We start from the raw sequence: 27,899 nt of genomic DNA, 5'->3' as shown, positions 1-27,899 counted from the left end.
CTCGCCCAGGCCCGGGACGCCTGCGAAGCGCGAGCAGCCGCCGGGGCTCCCCCGCCGGCCTGGGCGCAATGGTCTCTCCCGCCGCGGCGCGCGCGCGGGAGCTCCGGGGGCGGGGCCGGCGCCACATAAAGGCGGTTGGGGGCGGGGCGCGCGCAGAACCTGTCAGCGCCGGAGCTGGTGAGGCTGCGGTCTCCGCCTCCATCCTCAGACCCCTGCCGCGGACCCCGCCGCCGCCGCCGCCGCGCTTGCCATGGCCTGCCGGCCGCGCAGCCCCTCCGCTTATGGGAGCCGCCGCGACGGCGGCAGCAGGTGAGGCGGGCCGCGCGCCCTGGGCATTCTGGGCCGGCCGGGCGGGGGTCCGCGGCGGGCGCCCGGGGCCTCCCCTTGACGCAGTGTGTTACCTGCAGTCCGCCGCCCCCCGCGAGATGGAGCCTCGGGCGGAAGCGCAGAGCCGACGGGAGGCGCAGGAGGCCCGACGACGCCGAGGGCCCCGCGAAGCCGGCGGGCGAGGGCCGCCCGGACAGGTGGGCCCGGAGTGCGGCGCGGGCGTGGGGCGCCCGGGGGTCCCGGCCGGCTGGGGGGGTCCCGCGCGCTGGCGGTGCCCGTGCCCCAGCTCAGCCGGCCGGAGGGGGCCGTGCCGCCGGCGGGTTGTGTCGCGTGTGTCCTGCTCCGGCGGTGGCGCAGCCTGGGCGGGGGCCTGCGGGGCAGGTGCGCTTCGTGCAGAGCCTTCCCGCCGCACTCTCGCCGCGGGTGGTTCCGGGCCCCGGAGAGGCCGCTGGGAGCCGGGGGGCAGCGGGGAGGCCGGGAGCTCCTGGGGCGTGGGCGGGTCAGGCCCTGTGGGCGGCCCTTGTGTGGCGAGCGGCTGACCGGGACGCGGGCACTGTGGGGGGAACGTGCGGGCACTGGACTTCCCGCGGTTCTGCACTCGTTGGCGGGCCCTGGGTTCGGACGGGAGTCTGGGGAGACTCAAGGCGCAGGGGTGGCTTCGAACACCCTTGCTGTCCGCGGAGCCGTTTGCTGTGAAGGAGAGGGTGGGGGTAGAGCTGACCCGGCCGGGGAGGGAGGCGGCGACTGGAGCGGGCAGTGTGGACGCTCAGAGCGCCGGGTACTGCCGAGTGTGGCCTGTGCGGAGTGGAGCCTTTTAAAGACGCGCTGCTGGGAAAGCTGCTCGGGCAGAGACGCTGATGTGCGGGCGCCTGGACGCTGCTGCAGCCGGACGTGAAGAGAAGCGATGGAACCCCGTGGGGATCAAGATCTGATCTTGACGGTCTCCCGTTTAGCGGAGGAGACGTTAGGTCCTTATACGCTGCCTCCAAAGTCCTCTGTATCCCCGTGGGTGGGCCTCTGGCTCGGGAGTCAGCCACCCGGGCCTTACTCCTCTAACACGGCGGCGGGAGTGCCCTTGGCTCCTCTTGGCTCTGTGGGGGCTGCTTGTCCGCTGTCTGCTGTGGTGATGCCTGGGGGGCGCACGCGGTGCCTGTAGTAGGGCCCGTAGTTCATGGTACAAGGTAGGCTTTGTTTTCCATTGGAGCACTTTCCCCTAAAAGTACTTTTGTCCTAGAATAGGATAGGTTGAATACGCTCCCTTGATCTAGAAAGGTGGCCTTAGTTCTACCAAAGGTATTTTCTATTTTACCAAACTATGCAATGTAGTGGATGATCGTTTGTAAGTGCCTTTTAAGTGTTCAGCAGTCTGTCATGGCCCAGACCTGAGCCTCTTGGTCCACCAGTACGGACACTGAGGTCCAGCTGTCGACAACCTTCCACGTGGTTCCTTTCTGTGTCTGGATGCAGTTACTGAGTCACTTTAAGTTTTGGTTCTTTAAATTGACTTCAGACCCTGCCAACCATTTTTAGGCTCTGGAAACTTAGTTTTAGAAATCTTAGTTTTTCTGGGTGAGATAGCTGTAAGAAAAGAAATGGTAATTGCACACAGGGATCATTCATCTATTGCTGCAGTGGCATGTGGTTTGCAGCTAGGATGCATCTGGTCTCTTAGAGTGGCACCTGGAGTTGTGTCTTTCTTTGTTGTGTCAGTGGTGGCTAATAGAAAATTGAGGAAAAATAAAGATGTCGGTTTGCATCTAATCTACAAATAATAGATATACCAACAATTCTGACTGCCAGAATTCTTGGTATTAAGCCTTTTTCAAATTGCTCTTTTGTTTTTTTTTTTTTTTAACAATTTTTTATTTGAGAGAGCATGCGTGCAGAGGCTGAGGGACAAGCAAGACTCCCCACTGCTCAGGGAGCCTGATGTGGGGCTCAATCCCAGGATCCCAGGATTATGACCTGAGCTAAAGGCAGGCACTTAATGGACTGAGCCACCCAGGCACCTCTCCTCCTTTTTTTTTTTTTTTTTTTTAAATTTTTTTCTTTTTAAAGGATCACGGGGGGGAGGGGGGGGGGGGGGAGGCAGGCTCCCTGCTGAGGCGAGAGCCCTATGTGGGGCTCAATCGCAGGACCCTGATATCATGACCTGAGCTGAAGGCAGAGGCTCAATGAGTCACCGAGTCGCCCCATAAGTTGGTCTTTTTTTTTTTCTTTTTTTCTTTTAAGATTTTATTTATTTATTTGACAGAGAGGAAGAGATCACAAGTAGGCAGAGAGTTAGGCAGAAAGAGCCAGGGAAGGGGGTTCTCCACTGAGTAGAGAGCCCAGTGCTCCCTGAGATCAAGACCTGAGCTCAAGGCAGAGGCTTAAAACCCAATTAGCCACCCAGATGCCCCTTGATGAAAGGTTTCCTTGATCTCTGGATTGAACTGAGCTCCTCGTTTACACTTGACCAACTCTAAGGGGTGCTGTTTCCAGTACGCTAAGTCCTAATTTGGCAGGGACTCCTATGTATATTCCTATCCTGCTATTCTAATTAGGTGATACATTTTGAATAGTTAATTAGGTACATTTAAAAGTAAACAGTATGCACCATTTATTTAATTTTTTTTTTTTTTTTTTTTTTAGATTTTTTTTTTTTTTTTGACAGAGAGAGATTACAAGTAGACAGAGAGGCAGGCAGAGAGAGAGAGAGAGGGAAGCAGGCTCCCTGCTGAGCAGAGAGCCCGATACGGGACTCGATCCCAGGACCCTGAGATCATGACTTGAGCCGAAGGCAGCGGCTTAACCCACTGAGCCACCCAGGCGCCCCAGTATGCACCATTTATTAAGTGCCTTTTATGTGGTGGTCACTTTTCGTAGTATGAAGTGTTATCTAGTTCCTTTTTAAAATACTGAAAAGTAGTTTCTCATTTTGTAAATGAAAGAACAGGTTGTGTTCTTTTTTTTTTTTTTTTTTTAAGATTTTATTTAACAGACAGAGATCACAGGTAGGCAGAGAGGCAGGCAGAGAGAAAGGAGGAAGCGGGCTCCCTGCAGAGCAGAGAGCCCAATGTGGGGCTCGATCCCAGGACCCTGGGATCACAACCTGAGCTGAAGGCAGAGGCTTTAACCCACTGAGCCACCCAGGTGCCCCGAACAGGTTGTGTTCTTGCCTGTGCTGAAGGTGGCTTGTTCATGTGGCCTTCCCCCCAGTGGACTGTTTCCTCATGATCCAGCCAACACCAGTAGATGATGGGTGCCCGCATGTTCAACAGATAAACCTCCGAGAGGCTTGAAGTGAATTGCCCAAACTCAGTGAGCTAATAAGCGATGGAGCAGAGAGTATCCTGGAGCCCATTCCCTCGACACTCTGCAGACAGCATGGGAGCATCTCCTAGTGTGCTGTTTGAAAGGATACTGAACAGAGGTGTCCTGGTTCAAACGTGCATTTTCGTTGTATTGCAGTTTTACCACTCCTGAAGGCCCGAAGCCCCGTTCTAGATGTTCAGACTGGGCAAGTGCAGTTGAAGAGGATGAAATGAGGACCAGAGTTAACAAAGAAATTGCAAGGTATACCTCCCAGACCCTTGTGAAGTGTGATCCGTGGTGTTGCTGATTATATGTTAGTTTTTTTTTTTTTTAAGATTTTATTTATTATTTATTTGAGAGAGAGAGACAGTGAGAGAGAGCATGAGCGAGGAGAAGGTCAGAGGGAGAAGCAGACTCCCCATGGAGCTGGGAGCCCGATGCGGGACTCGATCCCGGGACTCCGGGATCGTGACCTGAGCCGAAGGCAGTCGTCCAACCAACTGAGCCACCCAGGCGTCCCTTATATGTTAGTTTTGAGGTGTGTGTTAGAAGAATAATTCTTCAGAGGCTGGTTCCCATTCCAGCAGCATTAGCAGTGCCTGACCACTTGTTGGAAGAGCCCATTCTCAGACTTCACCTGGCCTGCTGGATGGGAAACTCGGGTGGGGTCCAGCCATGCCTTAATTGAGTGGTGCAGATGCATCTGCTCACTGAAGGACTGTTGTCTTAGTGGCTGTCCTTCCACCGTGGCAGTAGGTGGGAGGTGGTGCTACCATGATGTCTCTAACCTACCATGATGCCTCTAACCTACCACATTGAGTTCCGCCACCCCAGCCAACTGTGTGGCTCTCTATTTATTTATTTTTAATTTACTTTATTTTATTATTTCTTTTTAAGATTTTATTTATTTATTTCACAGAGATCACAAGCAGGCAGAGAGGCAGACAGAGAGAGGAGAAGCAGGCTCCCCGCAGAGCAGAGAGCCCATTGTGGGGGTCGATCCCAGAACCCGGGATCATGACCTGAGCCGAAGGCAGGGGCTTTGACCCACTGAGCCACCCAGGTGCCCCTATTTATTTATTTTTTTTAAAGATTATTATTATTTATTTGACAGGTTACAAGTAGGTGGAGAGGCAGGCAGAGAGAGAGGAGGAAGCAGGCTCCCCGCCGAGCAGAGAGCCCAATTCGGGGTTTGATCCCAGTATCCTGGAATCATGACCTGAGCCGAAGGCAGAGTTTTTAACCCACTGAGCCCCCAGGCGCCCCTGGCTCTCTCTTTAGGTAGGGAGTGCACTTTTGTCTGACACCTGGTTCAGGTAACAGCTCGGAAGTGGGAGAGCACAGGAAGGGGTCTCTGGCTTGGGGCCTAGGAGCCCCTTGCAGTTGTACCCCAAATTGTTGTGTATATCCAAGTTCTCACAAACTCCAAGCCTTTGCCTCAACTCATTATGGTTCAGACGATGCATCCTAATGCACTGCTTCTCTCTCAATTATAGTTTGGTATTTTTGGGACTTCCCTTTTTTTTTTTTTTTTTTTTTAAAGATTTTATTTATTTATTTGACAGAGAGAGAGATCATAGGTAGGTAGAGAGGCAGGCAGAGAGAGAGAGAGGGAAGCAGGCTCCCTGCTGAGCAGAGAGCCCGATGCGGGACTCGATCCCAGGACTCTGAGATCATGACCTGAGCCGAAGGCAGCGGCTTAACCCACTGAGCCACCCAGGCGCCCCTGGGACTTCCCTTTTGTTTGAAATATGCCATCCAACCCAGCTGATTGAGCTTTGAATTGAAATGCTGTGGCTCATAATCAGTTCTAGTATTGAACTGAGTCTCTTGGCCCTTAAATCTTCGGAGAATATGCATCGTCTGAGCAGGGAAGTTGGGCCAGCCTGCCTGTGCCACCTCTGCAGTGCTTGATGGTGCTTACAGCTATGTCAGGAAAGGCCCAGGCCACACGCGCGTTAGTTAGGGCCTCTCAGAGGGCTGCTTGAATTTCTTTTAGGTATCAAAATGTATGTGTGTGGGTGGGCGGTATGCATGGTTAGAAATGGGCTCCAGCGTTTGGAATTAGTTGTTTTATTTATATAGATCTCATTTTTCCCAACTGTAAATCTAGGATGTTTGATTTGGTCTCTTGTAGTTTCTGTGTTCCGCTCCCAAGTCTCGTAACAGCTTTCTGCACATAGCCTATCTCTCCTGACCCTTGCCAGGGACTATTAGCGGCTCTTGTTGATGAAGACCCCTGTCTCTTTTGACCCTCCTTTGGTGGACCCCGCTTTGTTCTGCAGTTGTCTCATAGGCCTGTCTCCAAAAATTGTTCTACTTTGCAAAATAGGCCTGCTCTATTTTGGGCCATCTTGGCCGATCACACCCTTCCTGATGGAAAGCTGCTGCTCTAATAGTACCCTGGTGGTTTGACCTACTGCTGATGGTAGTCTGCCTTTTTTACCAGAATTTAGTTCACTGTACTTCAAGAAGGATAATATGCACTACACACCACCTGTCTGGAAATTGGAAAATGGGTTTTAGTCATACTTCAAGACAGTCTGTTTTATCTGGAGTCCCTGAGAGAATGAATCACATAAAGTGATACCGAGGACATGTTTTCTCAGTTCTCACAGGCTGGTATAGAATCAGAGCTTTTTTAGGTACACAGGAAGTAAACTCGTTCGTTACTTCCTGGTTTCCAAACTGTACTTGGTGTCTCAGCAAACTGGGGGGCCTGGCACTTTTGGAAAAGGAGACAGTAAGATATGACATATTTCAGACATACGAACTTCAGAGCTTGAGGTGGTTCTTGGCTTCAGTGTTAGATTGAGCTACACTCCTTTGGTTGACATACCTTGGCAAAGCGGGGTTCCGGTAGTTGCAGTGATAGAAATCAAATGCCTCCTGAAATCCATGAGGAACAAGACTGGGGTATGTTCAGTCTCTTTCGCAGATGGGAGAAGGCGAGCAGAACCCAGTAGGCATACATGTAAGGACTTGTGGTATTAGAAATAAAAAAGTGTTTATCTTAATTTGGGTTTTGTTTGTTTGTTTTTGTTTTTGTTTTTCTTCCCCAAAAGGTGGATCTCACTACTTAACCTGAAGCTGTTAGGGGCTTTTTTTGACTTAGGGAATCTCTCTATTACATATGGTGGTGCCCAGGGTTATTGAGGTAAGTCGTTTGCTCCCAGAGCCTGGCTGCTCTAAGCTCTTCGTGCGAGCTTGGTCTATAACTGACCTTATGAGAGAAGGTGACTGAGGGAGATTGAAATAAAATGGAACCACTGTGCCGTTACCCTGATTTACTTACCAGACCACACTGCTCAAGGAAATGCCTGACCTCTGGGGACTCCCTGAAAAGCACTGTGTTAACTTGTATACCTTTCTAAAAGAGTAATGTTTATTTTGTTCTCAGATATAAAAGAAAACTACTCATAAATGACTTTGGGAGAGAGAGAAAATCCTCATCGGGAAGGTAAATGCCATGTAAATGTTTCTTCTCTTAATTCAATAGGCCTGTCACTTGCTGGTGGGAAGAACTGCACATGGGATGCTGGTTTCCCAGCAGCTTGTTCTGCTTAGTCCTTTTCTCCCTGCTTTGGAATTTGTGCCTGTTATGTACTACATTCCCATGGAGACAGTTCTGGACTGTTCTGGGATTAACGTGGTTTAGAATCCAGAGGACAGATGTTCTTTCATTGTTTTGTTTTAGTATTGTCTTATGTCTTAATCTTTTTTTTTTTTTTTTAAAGATTTTATTTATTTATTTGACAGACAGAGATCACGAGTAGGCAGAGAGGCAGGCAGAGAGAGAGAGGGAAGCAGGCTCCCTGTGGAGCAGAGAGCCCGATGCGAGGCTCGATCCCAGGACCCTGAGATCATGACCTGAGCCGAAGGCAGCGGTTTAACCCACTGAGCCACCCAGGTGCCCCTGTAATGGTCTTAATCTTGAGGCTCGTTTTGTCCATCTCATCTTTAGTTCTGACTCCAAGGAGGCGGGGTCCACGGTGCCAGCTGACTTAGAGACAGACGAGAGCGTCCTGATGAGAAGGCAGAAGCAGATCAACTATGGGAAGAACACCATCGCCTATGACCGCTATATTAAAGAAGTCCCCAGGTAGTCTTGTCACTGGCATCTCCTGATGGGACTGTGGGGCACTGCAGTCTAGTCTCTGCTCTGCTTCTGTGGCAAATCTTATTTGGTGTACTTTATGGCTGCTGAGGACCACTGAACCACTTTGAGGCGCTATGTGACAGATGAGGAAGGGAGAGGACTGAAAACCCAGGGACAGGAAGCTAAGAAACTAACATGGTACAGTTCAGAGTGTTAGGTAACATTTCAAGTCCCAGGAATGCTGGGTTTCAGACACGTAAAGCCATTAACATGCGTGATAGAAGAGTAAAGTTCAGGTTGTAGGTTGTAAAGATGGTGTTGGAGAAAAACATGAACTTTGTCCCCTCTTTCCCGGCAGCATGCTCTTCCTACCCTGCTCCTCATGCACAGGTTTGCAAAGAAAGCTCAGAGAGGGTATCCATTTCATGGTAGGACTAGGGGTCATATATGCTTTTCTGGAGCACAGATGGCAAAGGGAGAGTAGAGTCAAAGGGGTAGTGCTTTTTCGTACATAACTTTTACTCATTTTATGATCTCAGTTGATCTACAATTTTTGATAACTCTAATCTCAAGAGTTTTGTTAATCTTAGAGCTGATGTACAGAGGTGAATGGTATGTTCTAGAACAACCTCCCTCTTTCCTGTAGACACCTCCGACAGCCTGGCATCCATCCCAAGACCCCCAACAAATTCAAGAAGTATAGTCGACGATCGTGGGACCAGCAGATCAAACTCTGGAAAGTGGCTTTGCATTTTTGGGATCCTCCAGCTGAAGAAGGATGTGATTTACAAGAAATGTATGTCTTCGTTGCATTCTTGTCCTCTGTTTCTGCAATTGGTGCAGTGATTGAAATCACGTGATTGTTTCTGTGCGGGTTATCATGGTATGGAGGGCCCCTGGGAGTTCTGAGAGCAGAGCAGCCAGCGGCCTTGGCTTTGTGTGTGTTTGCCTCATGTGCAAGTGCTGCATATGGGGAGGGTGGTGGAGGGAGGAATCTGCTTCCTGGATTTAATTGCCTTTGCATAGCTAGAGAAAATGGAGATCAGTAAACCTAGTGATATGAGGGCTGTTATTTATTTGTTCTTTAAATTTTAATAATTTTTAAAAAATTTTTTTAAAGATTTTATTTATTTATTTGATAGAGAGAGAGAGAGATCACAAGTAGGCAGAGAGGCAGGCAGAGAGGGAGGGGGAAGCAGGCTCACTGCTGAGCCGAGAGCCCAATGCGGCTCGATCCCAGGACCCTGAGATCATGACCTGAGCTGAAGGCAGAGGCTTTAACCCACTGAGCCACTCAGGTGCCCCGAGAATTAAAATTAAAATTAAAATAAACATTCTGAAAGGTATTTGAGTAACCTACTGAAGGTAGCCCCTTCACCGACTTAGCGCCCAGGTGCCCCTCCCTGTTTGTTTTTCAACTCAAGCCCAGTTGGAAAGGTCTTGGGCTGGATTTTTGCCCCAGGGTGAGGACACCTGTTGAATAAGGAGGTGGAAAGGACTGTCTTGCATGTGACCCCTCCTTGGGCACCAATTGTCAGCTCCCTCCTGACCTGGGCCTCTGCCTTCCTCAGAGACAGGTTTATTCATTCAGCAAATACTTGAGTTCCTGCTTTGTGCTGGGGAAATTTATTAGAAACTGTCATTTTTGAAATGAGTTATAACATGGCTTTATAGATTTGGCCTCACAGATGTTGTAACATCGTACCGATTTTTTTTCCCATTATGACACTGTTGTCTGTTCTCTAGGAGTAGAAAATTGGAAAATTAGCAATTGCAGTATTCACTTCCTCCTGCATTGAGCCTGTATTGATGCTTCTGTGTAGAAGGATGCTTGTGGGTGTGTAAACAGCCGCACCACTGTTGAGAATAGGCAGGTGGTGGTATTCTCTGAGCCAGGTGGACGTTTCCCCTTGTGGTCACTGTGCCAACCCTATCTGTGCAGGGCGGGGAGGTGGGAGTTCACCGGAAACTTCGCATTGCTTTGGGAGCAAAGGAGATACTTGGCAGTCGGTGTTTGCACTGGGCAGCTTGCTGATCGTGCTTATATTTTGTGAACGGGCTGGGAGCACCTCCTGCTTTAAGTGGTGGCTGATGTACCTGTTTGCTTTCACTTGGCAGACATCCTGTGGACCTTGGGGAGATGGAGACAGAGTCTGTGGAAAGCAGCTGCGAGTCCCAGACGAGCTCTCAGGATAACTTCGTAAGTGCCTTTTCTTAGTTTCGTCTCTCACCATGGTGTTTTGGGTTAGTTGTTGACTGCATCTTCCCCTGGATGAACTGGCATTGAAGATGGAGTTCACTTCTGCTGTTTATGAAGGGACTCTTTTATCTCTTCTCACATCACTGAGATGTCGACTTGATGGCATTCCTAGGTAGTAGCCTTAATTGAAGTTTTTGGTTCAATCCACCTACTCAGTCCTGCCATTTTCATTTTAAAAGTGAAAGGCCTTTTTTCCTGGATTCCAGTGTCTGTGTAGGTCTTGTCCCTGACATGAATTTTAGGCTGTTTGTGGTGGTGATTTGCTAGTGCAAGATTATTTGTTAGTTACTTCTTTTTTTTTTTTTTAAGATTTTATTTATTTACTTAACAGACAGAGATCACAAGTGGCAGAGAGGCAGGCAGAGAGAGAGAGGAGGAAGCAGGCTCCCTGCTGAGCAGAGAGCCCGATGTGGGGCTCGATCCCAGGACCCTGGGATCATGACCTGAGCTGAAGGCAGAGGCCTTAACCCATTGAGCCACCCAGGCACCCTTGTTAGTTACTTCTAAATAAAGGTATGCTTTGAGCCTAAGGGTTTCCCCCACATTTGCCGATTTTTAAAAATTACATGTCTTTGAGGGGGGAATAAAGCTATAAAGATTAAGAACAATATACAAGGGGCGCCTAGGTGGCCCAGTGGGTTAAAGCCTCTGCCTCCGGCTCAGGTCATGATCCCAGGGTTCTGGGATTGAGCCCGCATTGGGCTCTCTGCTCATCGGGGAACCTGCTTCCTCTCTCTCTACCTGCCTCTCTGCCTACTTGTGATCTCTGTCTGTCAAATAAATAAATAAAATCTTTAAAAAAAAAAAAACAATATACAGAATTAGCTCATCTAACCTGCTGATTGGGTGCATGTTCCTTCAGACTTTTCTGCATGTGTACAAGCAAATATACGGGAGCAGTTTATAATAAGAGCCCTTTATTACCTTTATAAGGAGACCACCCTGATATTTGCATATGGAAATACTTAGCATATTGAGTGAAAAAAATAGATTGAAACTAGGAAAAAGCAAATATTTGTTGTGAGGTACTTGGGCTTTCTGTGGGATCATGCTATACTGTATTTGGACACTTGAGAAGCTGGTAAAATAAAGGTGCATAGTTGCCTTTTTCTTTCTCCTTTTTTTTTTGCCTTCCATCTGTGTCCCACCCATGGCAAGCCTGACATGTGTCCTTCTAGTTTTGTGGCCCATCTGCATACCTTGCCCTCTGTGTGACTGTCCCACAGGAGAGGAATAGCGAAGTTAGATCATGAGGCATAGAGCTTAAAGGGTTATTTTTGAAGACTAATGACGTGGAAAAATTTTGGAGATAAATAAAAGTGGAATATTTAGTGATGAAATGATTCCAGTTTTGTGGATATTTATGTGTATGTAGAACTAAAAGGGGCCTGTGAAAATCTCAACTGGTCCATCCTTAGTTTGGATCAAGGGTAACTCTTGTCCCTGCTCAAGAAACAGATTCTGGGGGTACCTGGGTGGCTCAGTGGATTAAGCCTCTGCCTTCAGCTCAGGTCATGGTCTCAGGGTCCTGGGATAGAGCCCCACATCAGGCTCTCTGCTCAGCAGGGAGCCTGTTTCCCCCTCTCTCTCTGACTGCCTCTCTACCTACTTGTGATCTCTGTCAAATAAATAAATAAAATCTTTTAAAAAAAGAAAAAGAAACAGATTCTGAACATCCCACCTGCAGAATCAGGAGTTAGAGGGAGATGCTCAGGCCCAGGGGGCAAGGAGCTGGACGGTGAAGATTAGAGGTAGGAACCCTGGGGGTCAAGAGGAGATGGTTCAGAGATGGCAGGATATGCTGAAGGGAGGAGAAGCTCGGGACTAAGCCCTTTATTTAGGATTACGCACACCCAGGTAACTGGGTCCGTCAACCATCCCAGTAGACATGGACACAGCCATGATGTCATTGTGCTCCAGAAATGTCATGTTGACAGAGCACTCCTGTCTAATCAGCTGTCCGTGTTCAGGCCTCCTGGTTGCCCTAAAAATGTTCTTTTTACAAGTCTTTTTTTTCTTTTTTGATCCACAGTTAGATCAAGGATAACTTGTTTAAATTGCTATTTCTTACCTCTTAGAATAGTCTTCCTCCCTTTTTCCTCCCATTACATTAGCTTTTTGGGAAGGCTTCAGGCTAGTTTTGTAGTACAGAGTTCCTCATTTGGAAGTTCTATTGTTTCTTGCAGAACCAGATTCAGAGTGAACACTTAAGGCAAGACCATGGTGGGAGTGTATGGCCTGTTGTCCCATTATTGGGGATGTTAAGTTTATAATATGGGGGTGCCTGGGTGGCTCAGTGGGTTAACCCTCTGCCTTTGGCTCAGGTCATGACCTCAGGGTCCTGGGATCAAGCCCCACATCAGGCTCTCTGCTCAGCAGGGAGCCTGCTTCCTCCTCTCTGCCTGCTTCTCTGCCTACTTGTGATCTTTGTCTGTCAAAGAAGTAAATAAAATCTTTAAAAAAAAAAAGTTTATAAAATATGATTCAAGTGGTATCAACCAGATTTCTTCCTTGCAAAAATAACTTTTTTTTTAAAGATTTTATTTATGTACTTGAGAGAGAGAGAGAGCAAGAGAGAGCACAAGCCGGGGACGGGGGCTACAGAGGGAGAGGGAGAAGCAGGCTCCCCACAGAGTGGGGAGCCACATGTGGGATTTGATCCCAGGACCCCAGGATCATGACCTGAGTGGAAGGCAGACATTTAACCTATTGAGCCACCCAGGCGTCCCTAAATAACTTTATTTTTAACATTCATTTAAAATTTTGGTTTTAGTTGGTATAAACATTGGGTTTCCCTGGGTCTAAATGTCCTAAATCATAAACTCTCTTAACCTTTGATAGTATGAACTTGTAATTAAGCTTTTGCTTTTTTTAAAAAGATTTTATTTGATGAGAGAGTGAGAACATGAGAGGGGAGGTCAGAGGGAGAAGCAGACTCCCCACAGAGCAGGGATCCCGATGCAGGACTCCATTCTGGGACTCTGGGATCATGACCTGAGCTGAAGGCAGTGCCTTAACCAGCTGAGCCCCCCAGGCGCCCCATAATTAAGCTTTTTTAATGAAAAAGCAAAACCTCTTTAGTAAGGCACTTTAGTAAGTGCTTAATCAAACACTGCTCTCTCCTGGCCTGAGAGCCACTGTTCAGTTTTGTCCCGTCTTTCAGCAGTATTTTGTGCTCACAGAAGGTGCACATGGGCATGCACATCTGTCTTAGCTGCTTACTTTACACAGTGCTTTGGATCTATCTAGCACCTATGCTCCCTTTGGTAGTGTAGTTATTGGGGATTGTGAGTGAGTGCATACGCTTGACATACGCTGTCACGTGATTCCCACAAGTTGTGGGGTGCAGGATGGGCAGGGGCTCTGTCCTCTGCTCGGTGCTAGAGTAGCTCAGCCAGGTCCTCCTCGGCTGGCAAGCGCATGCTCCGCGGTTTGGGGGGACTCTGCTTCACAAGTCACAGGGAGCGGGTGGTGGTGCCCCCAGTCCCCAATGCAGCCCCCTGAGGGTCAAAGGGCTGGGGCTCAGACGCTGTGAAGGGTCTGTGAGTTTCTTTTGGGTTGGCTGGTGGGTAGGGATTTGACCTATCCACCGTGTGGAAGTAACTAGGAGATGGATTTGAATTCTCTCTCAGTAGCATTCCAGCACACACAGACCTTTGCTGGCCATGCTCTGTCTGGGTCCTGTAGAGCTGTGGGCGTGGGAGGCGGTGGTCATAGCCTGTGCTTAGTGCCTGCAGCACCAGGCTCCATGTGCCTTGGGAGCTCGCCTTGACTGTGCTCCTGTCTTCTAGGACATGTACTCTGGCACACCCACTAAAGTCAGGCACATGGACTGCCGAGTGGAGGACGAATTTGATCTGGAAGCTTGTTTAACTGAGCCCTTGAAAGATTTCTCAGCCATGAGCTAACTGATGCCACCTGGAGGCTACTGGGAGCAAGAGTTGCCTCCACCTGGCAGGTTGGGGGCCGGCCAAGCATGTGTCCTGCGTTGGTAACTGGAGGGTTTTTGTTCCTAGTTCATTACTGCATTATCTCATGGTGAATTGTTACTCTTGCCTTATTTTCTTAAGAAACGTTAATTTTATGTATAGTGAGTATATTTTGCATGTTTTAAATTGTAAATGGAACTAAATCCAAGGAAAACTGAACTTGAAGCAGTCTTGGAAACTTAGTTGCTTAATGTGTACCATCCAAGTTAATCTGACAAGCTGATTTTGACTGGTTTTCCCCCAGTATGTTAGACATTAAGTTTTTACTTGTCAGATGGCTGGTTTGGGGTTAGCCACACATTCATGGGGCCAGTCATGCATCAGCTTTCTTTACTGGTATCTGAGTATTCTCATAATTGGGTAAATTTAATATCTTTATGGAAATTTAATATGGGGCCTTTTGTCAGTATGTCAGGGTGTGGTTTTTTGGGTTTTTTTTTTCCCTCATACAGAGCACTGGATAGTCAAAGATAGTAAATTAAGCTGTTAAGGGATTTTATGTAAGTTATACAGTCTTAATTTGGTACTTGTAAATAGCAGTAGGTAGGCCTTCTACCTGTAATACTCCAAGAGTTAAGGCAGCGGAGGGGTTTAGAAAGAACATTTTTTTTACCGTCCGTTAATTTACCATGTAAAATTGCTGTAAATGATGTGTACAGATTTTCTGTTCAAATATTCAATTGTAAACTTCTTGTTAAGACTGTTATGTTTCTATTGCTTTTGTATGGAATGATACTGCAAAAATAAAAAGAAAAGAACCTTCTCTAGCTGATTTATTATGTTGCCCAAATAGGCTGACTGCCAAGTGAATTCCTGTGTTTGGAGGACCTTACCATGTGGTGCTGGGGAGAACAGTGCACGGTGGTGAAGAAAGCTTGGCCCTGGCTCACTGAATTCTGCCCAGTGAGGAGGACCTTATTTTATGTTTGGAGCTCTGATGGCAGATCTTGGTTTGGGCCAGAGTCCCATCCAGATCTCCTGTCACTTCAGAGCCTGGCCATACTTGGTGGCATGTGCCCAGTAGACTTAGGGTGGAAGCCAGGGGATCTAGGCTTGATACTCATTCAGCAGCGGAAGTGGGTGGCAGGGCTTTCCCTGTTTCCTGAGACAGACCAGGGCTGTGCAGTCTGCCTTGGAGCAGGGTAAGCATCAGGTTTCGAAGGGCCACCTTGACCACTGCGTATCTTCCATAATTACACCTGTGAACCCTGGAAACTTGGCCCACAGATGGTCTCTCAGACATGATGCAAAGGATGGGTTTTGGCAGCTTTGTTCAAGGTCTTTCAAAAAGGCAGGAGCCCTTCCTTGTTCACTTTGTTGAGCCCATACTGTTGTGTCAGACACAGTTCTGGTAGGTCTCGGAGACCTGCAGGAGACCGGGTGCTCCCTTTAAAGTGTGCACTCACACTCTGCTGGGTACAGAAGACTATAAGTACAGTGTAAGCATAAGGGGTAAGAACAGAGATGGGTAGGGGGATTGGGGAGGACTGGGAAGTGGGAAGTTGTCATTTTTTATAGGTTGATTGAGAGATACCTGATGAGGTGGCCTTTGGACAGACATGATCTCAGGGAGGAACAACCACCTCAGAAGGCAGCAAGTGTAGAGGCCCTGGGGTAGGCAGGTGTATAGACTGCTGGCAAATGGTTCATGTGTGGGAGAGATTTTGTAGCTGGGCAGGAGCTGGCAGGACTTAGAGGAGGAAAGTGCCAGCAGTGCCTCTGTGGCTTTGAGGAGACCTGGGGTCAGGGACTTGGTGGGAAGGTGTGCAAATACTAGGAACTAGAGCAACATGGTCCTGGCCATGTGGCGACGGAGTTGAGCAGCACTGTTGCGTGTAGGGTGGGGGTGGAGGAGGACAGGCTAGATGGGCTGCCCGGGTGTTCCAGGCGGTGCCTTGGGCGCCCCCGCTTCCTGTTGGAGCTCTGGCTGAAAGGCCTGAGGAGAGTGGGAGCCCTGGGAAGGGCTTGTGGGCAAAGGAGCAGTGCTCACTGGTCTCCCGTGCCTTCCGCCTACCTGGGGACAAGCAGGGCTCTTGTTGAGACCCAGGGTCCTGATGGCCAGGAAGGTGTGTGCTGGGATGAAGCCGCAGCTGTGGTCTTGGCTCATTATGACCTTAAAAAATCGGGACCCCTTTCTAGGTTTCCCAGAAACTCTAGGGCCTTCCCCAGTGGAAGCTCAAGACAGAGGGGCTTCTTCCAAGGAGACCTGTACGAAGGCCAGGACATTTCACAGGAGGCTCAGAAAGCTTTGGAGAGAATCCCATTGTCAGAAACACTGCTCATTTGCACTTGAAGGGACAGTCAGGAGGAAGTAGAGAGGGGCCCTGGACCCTCTGGATTCCACTGGCAGGACCCATGGGGAGGAAGCTTCAGGGCTGCAAACACCACCTGCCTTTTTTTCCCTCCCTTTGGAGGTGAGAGCAGGGTGGGGAGAATCTCAGACTCCATGCTTGGTGCATAGCCCAACCTGAGGCCTGACTGGGGCTCGATCTCACAACCCAGAGATGACCTGAGCTGAGATCATAAATCTGCTGCTTTACTGATGGAACCACCCAGGCGCCCCAAACATAGGCTGCCTTTTGTGGAAAAAGAATAATTCAGAGGGTGGACCCAGGAGCCCAGAGGCAGAGCCAGGAAGCCTGGAGGCCCTGATGGAGCAGGACCAGGCCCAGGGGCTCCTGTATGCTGGACCCTCAACTCTGAATAGCAGTGTCTGGAGCAGTTGGCCCAGGTGGGGCCCATTGTGCATTGTGTATATATGTGTGTGTGGGGGGGTGGGGTCTGGGGTTAGAGCAGGCACGATGTCTCTAGCTCACAGGTCTTCAGACTGAGACGATGTCCACACCAGAAGAGTCCTTGGGGGATAGATTCTGGTCTTGGGGCTGGTGTTATAGGATGAGACTTGGAGGCCTTGAGGGGCTTGTCTCTAACCCGTGGCCAAAGGGTGGACTGGAGTGGTCTTAAAGGAGGGTGAGGAGGCAGGGTTGGCTGGAGTGGGGGTGTTTCACACGTAGACAGGCTGAATGAGGTGGGCAGTAGCAAATGTGAGATCTGATTTAGGTTCTAGAGGAATCATTCTGGCTTTTAGCTTCATATTTAAATTCTTGGAATGCTGTTAAACAACAAGGAAATCAATCTTCAGACTTCAGTTCTTGCCTTTTGATGCCGTTAGCATAATCTAGTATTTTCTATATGAGTGTTACAAATAACCAATAGGCTAGGATCCAGTCCTCTTTATTCTTGGCTCTTGTACATCAAATGAAGAAGTGTCAGAACTAAAGTTTGTCCTGCATGATTAATTCTTCACACTTTCAGGCTGATTGCTCTCTCTTCCATTGGTGATTCATTTTCGTATCTCCCCATGTGTAGACATGGTCAGCTTATCAGGATTGTCATCCTGTGTCCCCCAACTTTTTTTCATGTGTTAGAAAGCCGCTCTTGTTTCTTCCTGCTCCATCAGGAACCTCTCCCTTTGTAGGAAGACATCAGTGGATCCTCAGGTGAGTCAACAGTCTCTGCCTGAACCAAAACCCTGCACTTTTGGCTTTCTGGATCATGTGGGTGGCTTTTCTGTTTAACAGAGGTCTTTTTATTCCGTGTAGGCAAAGTCCCATCACGGTGCTATCGCTTGCATGTTAACAGGTGAGCAGTTGTCTTTGAACCTGGGCTGGCGAGTCGGAGGAAATGTACCTTTTGATCATCAGTTCTGCTTATTTTATTTAAGGGTGGTTCTAATATGTTTTTTCTGTTTGTGTGCATGCGTGTGTGTAGACGTGTGTTCTTTGCTTTACTGTCACTGTTTCCTTTGCTTTCCAGTGTGCAGGCTTTACTTGAACCTTATGCCACTTTGTAAAACTCACATTTCAAAGATGCATATTGTTTTCCAGAAAAATGATTCCCTCTGTGCAGCATACGAACCCAAGTCTCCAAATATCGGCACTAAGGACCTTGATGACTGGCTTTCCAACAAAGGCACCAACTGTAGGTGTCCTCAGCTCTCTGCCTGGCCGCATGCACATTAGGGTTAGGGGCCACTGAGTGTGGACAGTGGGATGCAGACCTGTCCTGTCTCTAAGAGCAGGATAATAGCATCTAACCCGTAGGATGTCGGGAGTTCAGGGAGACCCTGAGTGCCACGTGAGCAGCCGTGGTTGCCAGGAGACCCATGTACTGCATCACCACAGCCCTGCACAGTGCTACACGGCGCTTCATCCTTCACCACCACTCAGGGCAGGGATGGTCTTTGGGCAGAATAACCGGCCCTTGGGAAGCAGGAAGCCAATGACAGAGGTGTCCTAGCCATTTCATGGAGGCTGAGATGTGGGTGGGTGTGCCTGGGGAGGGGTCCCAGGGCTCAGTAAGGTGTGTGCTGCTCCCTCAAGTCTGTGCCAGGCCATGTGTGGGGCATGTGGCATGTCCCCATGTGGCTCTGAAGGTGATTCTGAGAGTGCTTTCCAGTGTGACAGCTTTTCGTGTCCTTGGCATGCACTCTGGGTAAAAGGCAGAATTTTAGTTTCTTTTTCTTTTTTTTAAGATTTCATTTATTTGACAGAGAGATAGCACAAGTAGGCAGAGCAGCAGGCAGAGGGAGAGGGAAATGCAGGCTCTCCACTGAGCAGGGAGTCTGATGTGGGATTTGATCTCAGGACCTTGGGATCATGACCTGAGCTGAAGGCAACCGCTTAACTGACTGAGCCATGCAGGTGCCCCAGAATTTTAGTTTTCAGAGGAACTTTTTTCCTATCCTCGGGCAAAATTGGGCCTCTCCTTGGGCCTGTGGTTGACGCAGGCAGGCGAGATGAGGCTGTACGAGTTCTCTCTTGATGCACAACAGGTTTCCCCCAAACTTAGTGGCTCATAAGAAGGATATTCTCCAAAAAAAAAAAAAAAAAAGATATTCTCTCTGTTTCTGTGGCTTAGTGGGGTCCTCTCTTTTGGGCTCTCACACGACTGCAGTGGAGAAGTTGGCTGGGGCTGGGGTCCCATCTGAAGGCTTGACTGGGGAAGGACCCATGTCCAGCCACACTCACGGATATTGGCCATGGATTGCCCTCTGTTCCTCAGTGGGTGGCTTCTCCATATAGCAGCTAGCGTAGAACATGCAAGCAGGGAGGGAGCCAGCCGCACGGAAGGCTGGTGTAGCTCAGTTTCGGAAGGGATGGCCTGTCACTTCTGTTGCTGAACACCTGGTTGCTGGCCAGCTGACACCCAAGGAGGGAATCAGCCAGGAGTGTGAAACTGGGTGGGGATTGCTGGAGCCACTTTAGAAGTCAGCCTATGGCAGGGGCGCTCTTGGATGGTTGGGCATCCATGGCCGTGGGCCGCAACCGCAACCTCAACCTCATTGTTGTACAGAAGTGAACTTAGAATGGGCCACAGACTTAAATGTAAAGTGTAACACTGGTAGAAAATCACTGCACTTCAGAGCTGGGCACAGTTCTTAGTCTTGACCCCAAAAGCATGATCTGTGAAAGGAAGCATTACTGAAACAGACCTTGTCATAGGTAAAAGCTTTTGTTCTGTGAAGGAGCTTGTTAGGAGGATGGAAAGACAAAATGCACAGGAGGAGAAAAACCTTTGTAAACGGCACACCTCACAGGACCTGTATCCAGAATATATCAAAAGTCTCAAAATTCAAAATAACTCCAGTTGAAAAGTGAGTGAAAGGGGGTGTCTGGGTGGCTCCATCAATGAAACATCCTTTTGGTAGTGATCTCAGGGTCCTAGGATCGAGCCCTGTGTTGGGCTCCATGCTCAACGGGGAGTCTGCCTCTCCCTCTCCTCACTCGTTTTCTCTTGAATATATAAATAAAACCTTTAAAAAAAATTAAAGAAAGGGAGCCAGAGGGTGTGAAGGGGGCATGGCAGAGGAGCTGGAGGAGGGGACTGTCCCTGGACGCTCCTGCTTGTCCAAGTGGCTGGCGTACACCAGTGCCGACACTGAGTGCTGCTGAGAACAAGGTCGGGGGTCTGGAGGCCTCCCGCAGCGCTGGTGGGAGGTCCACCACTCTGGAGACAAGCTTGACTACTTCTTAAAAACCGAACATGCAGCCCCCATAAGCCCTGTACTTGTGTTCCAGGCTTTAATCCCAGAGGGAAAACACGCATTCACACAAAAACCCGTACCTGAATGTTCACTGGGCTTGTGATCGGAGCTTCCCCAAACTGGAGACAACCCAGATGCCCTTGGACAGGCGAACAGGAAACTGGTGTGCTGCGCAGGCGGGATCCCCACAGGGACGGATGGTGTCGCCGGTGCTGTCGTGGATGTGAGAGTGTACTCTTATTTTGCAAGACCTTATCCTACAGGGAAAGGACCATTCACAGAGACTTCTCTGAAGTACAAAAGATTTGTAACCACACGTTGAAAGCACACCGCATTTCTGAACACATTGACCCAGAATGACCAATGCCAGACATGTTCTAGCAAAATTACTGGACTTGAAAGAAAAAGAAAATTCATTTGGACATTTTTTTTTTTTTTAAGATTTTATTTATCAGAGAGAGAGGGTGAGAGAAAAAGCACAGGCAGACAGAATGGCAGGCAGAGGCAGAGGGAGAAGCAGGCTCCCTGCCAAGCAAGGAGCCCGATGCAGGACTCAATCCCAGGACGCTGGGATCATGACCTGAGCCGAAGGCAGCTGCTTAACCAACTGAGCCACCCAGGCGTCCCTCATTTGGACATCTTATTAAAAAAATACAACCTACAGAAAAGCAGTAGATTATCAGACTTATTGACGGAAGTATTTTATCCTAGGAGATGGCAAGTGGTAGCATGTTTACAAGATGGGAAGAGTGAAAACGTGCATCGAGGAATTTATGCCCAGAAAACACAACTTGCAAGTATAAAGGGCACAGGGCATTGTTACCCACATGGGAGAACTCCAAACAACCTGCTCCTGGGAGCCCTTCCTGAGGAATCTGCTGGAAAATGAGCTCTGATGGCCAACAAGATCAGGAAACAATTTTTGCAGTGATTGTGGTGGTGCTGCTGCTGGCTCGGGCTGCTGCTGACGTGGAGAGGGGCGTCCCTCTGCCTGCCACTGCCTCTGTTTGTGTGTGCGTGCCCTCCCTCTCTGACAAAATCATAAAAAAAGGGGGGGGCAGGGGAGGACAGGCAGACACAAGGCTTGTGTTTGTAGTGATCACATTGTGGGTGCTAGCCTTGGTACCCCGACACTGTATCCTCTGTGTGGGACAAAGGACACATACTTGCACCCGGTGAAGAGCTTCCAGAAGAGCTGTGTGGTCCAGGGTCAGCCAAAGTCGGCGGGTGAGCAGCCGCCAGACCGCAGAGTCTGATTCAGCAGTAGAGAGGGGTGAGCTGTGCAGACGCCCAGCCCCAGCGAGTCTGAAGGAATCCTCCAGTCCAAGAGGCTGTGTACTGCATGGGTCCTTGTACAGAGTGGATGGGAAGGGAGAATGACAGAAGTGGAGGGCAGATCAGCGGCCAGCAGGGATTCTGTGGGTATCGTGCACATCCATCTGTAGCTGAGCATTTGGTCTGAATCTTATCTGTAATCTATACTTTATACTTAATATCTGTATCTAATCTGTATCATCTTTACCTGCCCTCATGCTCTTGCTGCTGAAAAGCTTTAGAAACAGTGACCATCCTTTGCCCTCATATTGTGATCTTGAAATCCCGTTAGTCACCTCTCGACAGAATGGCCAGTCCAAGGTGTTGGGATGTTGGTGATGAGCCTGGGCGAGGAATGTCTGGGAGGGTCACACCCAGAGGACTTGGCAGTGACCTGGAGAAGCCTCCTTGCTGGCCAAAGCTGGGACAGTTTGATCTTCAGTGGGGACAAGAAATGTAACAGATGAAAACCCATGAAAATGTTTTATATTCACAACTTGATAATGCTATTTTGGAAAAAGCATGAAATGGGCCACTTTTGGGAGATGTTGAGAGCCACTGGAGAGTGGAGGGGACAGTGTGTTTGGTCTGACCTGAATGAGCTGTGCCATGGGGCCGGCAGGCTTGCTGACAATACCCACTCCCTCTCTGGCCCTCTGCCTTGTCCACTGGAACGATGTGTTCTGGGCCCCTTAGAGACTGACAGATGTACTCAGACGTGCCGCCAAGGCCAAGAGACTTGGAGGCATGCTTCTGCCTCCTGTGAATCTGCTTGAGAGAACAGCCTTACTCCTCCTGCTGCGCAGGTGGGGCTGTGAGATCTGCTTAAAGGTCTGGTGCTGGGTTGATCTGCACTGCTCCTCTGTGTGTCCCTGGTGCTCTACGAAATTGGGGACTTTCAGAGAAGAACCACAGTGGCTGTGGATCGTCCTCTGCATGGGGTCCTATCTGTTACCCTGCATGAACCTGAGATGGCCTGGACTGGCTTGCCTCCTTCTGGTCTTCAAGAGCCTTCTCAGTGTGGGGACGCTTTCCCGTCCCTCCCGCACCAAATCACAGGGTCCCCATGTGGGGCAGTGCCACACCAGGATTTTAGTAGATAAGTGCAGACACAGCTACCTGAATAAGGGCACATCTGCATGCACAGCTCAACTGCACCAGGTGTCAGTGGCCGCTTGGACCTCACAGTGAGTGGCAGCGCCTGGCATCCCCGCCGCCCCTGACCTTGTCTGCCAGCATCGGTGGTGTGACTTGTGTGGTCAGAGCGGAGTCGGATCCAGGCCCTGGATCAGTCCGCCACCAGCAGGAAGTCAAGAGGAAGGAGACTGTTGGCTTTGCCAGAGGACACAGCAGCCACATCCAGGCCTTGGGCACCTCTGTGGCTCCAAGTCACTGAGGGGACATCAAGTACAGACACAGGCAGTGTTGGGGCAGTCGCCTCGGGGCTCCAGCAGTTCTTATTTTTATCTTTTTTATTTAAAAAAAAATTTATTGCATGATGTTTTCTCTTTTATTTTCTCTTCCTTTTTAAGATTTTATTTTCCTTTAATTTGAGAGAGGGTGAGCCAGTGTGAGAGCACCAAGACAAGGGAGGGTCAGAGGGAGGAGCAGGCTCCCTGCTGAGCAGAGAGCCCAGTGTGGGACTCCATCTCGGGACCCGAGGATCATGACCTGAACCAAAGACAGACCAACTGAGCCCCCCGGGCGCCCCATCCAGCAATTTTTAAAGGCAAGGAAGTGAGGATTTTCAAGTCAGGCTGACGGCGGCGACCTAGCGAACCAGGGGCATGTCAGGGGGAGTGAGCACTTCCTGGGGAGCCTTGTGATAAATAGCTTTGAGCTATCATGCACATACTATATAGTTTGCTCATTTAAAGTGCACAGTTCAGTGGCTTCTAGTACACTCAAAAGAATGGGGCATGCACTGCGCAGGCTGGCTCCTTCCTCGGCCACTATTGCCTGCATCCCCTGTCCCTGCTGCTCAGGACACTGCAGGCTGGTGGCCTCCCCCGCCTGCTTGCTGTCTGCTGAATGCCCGGTCTGGTCCCATGTCAGGCCTGGGGGCACTGGCCGAGCCCTCTGGCTGGCCCACACTGCTTGTTTGCCAGGTACCAGGCCACCAGGAAAAGCCACTGGGTGCAGATAAGGAGAATGGAGGTGATGGAGGTGCCTGCCTTACACGAGGGGTTCAAGTGGGAGTGGTACACGACCCCCGGGGGGTCGGCCAGCCCTCGGAAGCCTCTCATGTGTTATGGATATAAATGTAAACAAAACTTTAGAAGATGATTTTGGAAAAAGTATGTATAACTTTTGGGATGGGAAAAGGAGACCATCCAAAGCAAGGAGAATGAATTTAAATAAAAAGTTTTTGAGGAAGATGGCCTTGGGTCTGGCTGGAGGGGCCACCACCACCCCTTTCCTTCCTCTACCTTGGCACAGCCGAATCCACCAAACTGGCCCAGCGGAAGGCAAGCAGAGGCAGTGGGTGACTGGAGAACTCTGGAACCCTGAGCCCGAGGCAGAGAAAGGTGAGCTGGTGGAAGTTGAGCTGTGGGATCTAGGACTCACTGCAGACCTTCTTCCTAGGGTCTGATACACATCTGTCCCTGAGGCCAATGCCCTGTGCCTCCTGTTCCTAATTCAGTAATCAGAAAGCAAACAAATAGAAGCCAGAGGTGAAAAAGCTGCATCATTTCTTTACTACGTAAATATCAAAAAATGAGTGAGCGTCCAACTGTGGGACATCCCGGGAAAGGCAGAACCACGGGGGCAGTGACAAGACTTGTGGTTGTGGGGGCTGGGGGGTCGGGGGAGGAGGGCGAACAGGGAGCATGGGGCATGTGGGGGCCGGGAAGCAACTAAGTGATACTGCGGTGGTGGGTTCCTGTCCTGCTGCCCTTGTCCAGACCCACAGAGCATGCCCCATCAGGGGGACCCTAATGTCATCTGTGGACTCTGGGAGATGAAGCTCCAGAGCTGCTCTCATCCTGGGTAGGTGTCCGGGGCAGTGCTCTGAAATTGGCACCATCCTGGTCATCCATTATGTTTGGCATCTGGAGAAAGAAGCAACAGGAAGCAGAGTGATACATCAATACGTTACAGTACTATGGTACTTGTTCTTTTTCATACAATAAGACAGACACATATCAGACAAGTCCTTCTGTGTCTGGCTTATTTCACCAAGCAAAGTGCCTGCAAGTTTCATCCCTCTTGTAACAGGTGTCAAAACGTCCTTCCTTTTGAAGGGCGTGCCATATTCCACCGGAGTGATGGGCGCCATTTTGTTTTTCCATCAACGGGGCATTTGGGTCACTTTGTCCCTCTGACTTGTGACTAAAGCTACTGTGAATGGCTTACAAATTCCTCTTTAAGACCCAATCTTCAGTTCTTTAGTGTGTATACCCCCAGAGGTATAATTGCTGGGTCATATGGTAATTCTGTTTTTAGGGTTTTGAAGAACCTCTGTTCTGTTCCTTGTGGCCACCTCTTTGTTTTAAAAGCAGTGTTTCTTGAAGAGCAAATATTTTCAATGTTGATAAAGTTCAATTTGTCAGTTTTTAAAAACTTTATGATTTGTGCCTTTTGTGTATTTTTTTTAAAGATTTTATTTATTTGACACAGAGAGAGATCATAAGTAGGCAGAGAGGCAGGCAGCCGGTGGGGAAGGATGCTCCCCGCTAAGCACAGAGCCTGATGCGGGGCTCGATCCCAGGACCCTGAGGTCATGACCTGAGCCCAAGGCAGAGGCATAACCCACTGAGCCACCCAGGCACCCCAACCTTTTGTGTATTTTTGACTATATTTCTGTTACTGAGTAATTGTTTAATTCTGTTGTAGTCATGGGATGTGCTCTGTAGGATTTCTGTCCTTGCAGGTGTGTTCAGCAGATGGTAACTGGGCACGCAGCTGCTTGTGGAGAATGTTCCAGGCATGCTGCAGAATGCATTCCACTGTGGATGAGCTGGAACTGGTGGGTAGTGGTGTTCACATTCGAGGCATCCTTCCTGAGTTTCCAGATTCTACGCTCTGTGAGCCACTGTCTACAGGCCGAGAGGAAAGTTAAACCTCCACATGTAGTTGTGGGTCTGCCTCTTCCTCCCCTTAGTTCTTTTGGCTTCTTCACGTATTTGTGAACTCAGCTGTTAGGGTCCTTGCATCCTTTTTTTTTTTTTTTTTTTTTAAGATTTTGTTTACTTATTTGACAGACCACAAGTAGGCAGAGAGGCAGACAGAGAGAGATGGGGAAGCAGACTCCCTGCTGAGCAGCGATCCCAGGACCCTGGGATCATGACCTGAGCTGAAGGCAGGGGTTTTAACCCACTGAGCCACTCAGGCGCCCCAGGGTCCTTGCATCTTTCTGAAGAAATGACCCTCTTCTCCTTAGAAAATGTCTTTCTTACTGCCAGGTAACTCTCCCTGATATACCCACGCCAGCCTTTGTCCCCCCATGGTAAACAATTTTTGCTCACAGGGTGAGAAAGTAAGATGTCCTTAGGGAGAAGCACAGACAAGCTATTTACAGAGATGAAGAAAATTCACAATGGCAAGCACGTTTGTGAGGCAGGTAGACCGGGCAAGCTCACCAAAGCTGATGACAGAACAGAATCAAGGCAAGAGCCCTATGGATTTGTTTTTTTTTTTTAAAAAAAAGGCATTTCTGAAAAAGCCTGCAGGAAGATAAAAGGAAACAAACCAGTTACTTCAGGCCTCTTTAATGCGAACAGCAAAACCACCCAGGTTGGGTGTCAAGGACATGGACATTCAAACGACGGCTCTGCTCCCGACACTGGTGAAGTTGGCTGGTTCTGTCCTCTGAGGAACATTTCATGGGGGTGGCATTGGGAGTTCTTGCATCTGCCTGAGGGGCCTTGGCTCCTGTGTGCCTCTGTGTCTGAGCCCTACGCCCCATGGGCCCCCCAAATCCAAGCCCCACAGTGATCTGAGCAGAGTGGCACCCCCTCCCGCCCGGCTCCTCCCCATCTCCCCGTCTCGCTGTGGAGCGAGGGCCGTGCCTGCAACACTCTTTTGACTGGAGTTAATGTGGGGGTCTCTTTTTCTAGCCTTTTACTTGATGCACATGCATCTGTGTGTGTTCTGGGACGGTTCCCATGTATGGGTGTGTGACCAGTGAGCCCTCTGGGGCTGTGTGAGGTGAGGGTTGCAGCTGGGCCCCCTCCCCCCAGGGTATCACAGCACCGCCACAGGGCAGTGGGCTCTTTGTCCCGGCCAGGACCCTGCAGTTGTGGGTGTGGGGAGGGGCACAGACCCAGCCCTGTGGGTGTGCTGCTTGCCAGTACAATAGCAGTTTGTTTGGAGACTCGATTGCCCTTCACAAAAAGCTGCTCTGCCCCTGCTGCCCCTTCCACTCCCGAGCCCCTGAGCCCTGAGCTTCACCTGCCTCAGGGCCTTTGTCTGGCTCTTGTCCTGAGGGCTCCCTGCTGGGCATCCAGACCACATAACGACTCCTGCTGTTTCCTGGAAGCCCCTGCTTTCATTACCTGTGCCGGGTGATGGTCCTTCTCTCCTGCTCTGGAGAAGAGCCTTTCCCCAGAGGATCATCCCATAGTCCCCATCCCGGTTCCTCAGATACTGTGCCTACTTCCTTCCAGAACACAGGACACATTATGTGAACCAAGGTCATAGAAATGGCCCAGAGCCCAGAATTCTGAGTGTGGCAGGCCCGGGAGTGAGTCCCAGGATCTGCACAGGGCGCGGGGCATGCACGGTGCCCTGGAGTCATGGCTGAGCCCTTGCTCGGTCCAGACATATGCTCTCTTGGCCACCCCAGGGGTTGCCAGGCTGGTGCTGGTTTCTGACCCCTCCTCTGGGCCCCAGTTTTATCATCCGTAAAATGGCAAACGAGCACACCCAGGACTGACTGGATGCAAGGACACTCTGGCCAGGGGACGTGGCTGCATGCATGGCAGAAGAATTACTGTGGATACTGCCAGCTGCTCCCGTGATTCCTGGGGACAGCAATGGAGCGAGGGCGGGCCAGGGCATCCCAAATTGGCACTCAGCTCCTGAGTCATGAGCTCTCCTGTCAGAAAACTGTTTAGTTTAGTGCACCGCCCTCTCCCCACCCTGGTGGCATTTATAAAAAGCTTCCTTCAAAGTCTAGCCTGAGAGATGCTCTAGGATCAGAAGTTCACTCAACTCCGACAAAGCAGCATTCCACATCTCCTTAGAACTGTCCAGTGACAACAATGAAAATACAGAAAAGGAAATTAGAGAATCTATTCCATTTACTATAGCACCATAAGATACCTGGGAATAAACCTAACCAAAGAGGTAAAGATCTGTACTCAAGGAACTGCAAACACTCATGAAAGAAATTGAAGAAGACACAAAAAGATGGAAGACCATTCCATGCTCTTGGATTGGAAGAATAAACATTGTTAAAATGTCTATACTGCCTAGAGCAATCTATACTTTTAATGCCATTCTGATCAAAATTCCACCGGTATTCTTCAAAGAGCTGGAGCAAATAATCCAAAAATTTGTATGGAATCAGAAGAGATCCTGAATCACTAAGGAAATGTTGAAAAACAAAAATAAAACTGGGGG

At 49.5% G+C, this 27,899-nt stretch overlaps 1 protein-coding gene across 2 annotated transcripts; it reads left to right on the top strand.

The window, feature by feature from the left end:
- The first annotated feature begins 156 nt into the window (after nucleotides 1-156).
- On the top strand, nucleotides 157-14,735 carry SLBP (stem-loop histone mRNA binding protein). Of its 2 annotated transcripts, XM_059379250.1 has the most exons (8): nucleotides 157-309; nucleotides 408-524; nucleotides 3,781-3,885; nucleotides 7,025-7,084; nucleotides 7,589-7,726; nucleotides 8,370-8,519; nucleotides 9,842-9,923; nucleotides 13,775-14,735. In XM_059379250.1, the coding sequence occupies exons 1-8, from the start codon at nucleotides 251-253 to the stop codon at nucleotides 13,889-13,891; spliced, it is 828 nt and encodes a 275-aa protein (XP_059235233.1). In that variant the 5' UTR covers nucleotides 157-250; the 3' UTR covers nucleotides 13,892-14,735. The 2 variants fall into 2 exon arrangements, with proteins under 2 accessions (XP_059235233.1, XP_059235240.1); XM_059379257.1 differs by lacking the exon at nucleotides 3,781-3,885.
- The last annotated feature ends 13,164 nt before the right edge of the window (nucleotides 14,736-27,899 follow it).

The sequence above is a fragment of the Mustela nigripes genome, chromosome 1, assembly GCF_022355385.1.
Source record: "Mustela nigripes isolate SB6536 chromosome 1, MUSNIG.SB6536, whole genome shotgun sequence".
NCBI classification, from domain to species: Eukaryota; Metazoa; Chordata; class Mammalia; order Carnivora; family Mustelidae; genus Mustela; species Mustela nigripes.
Note: the sequence above shows the minus strand (reverse complement) of the source record. Positions and strands in the feature narration are given on the sequence as shown.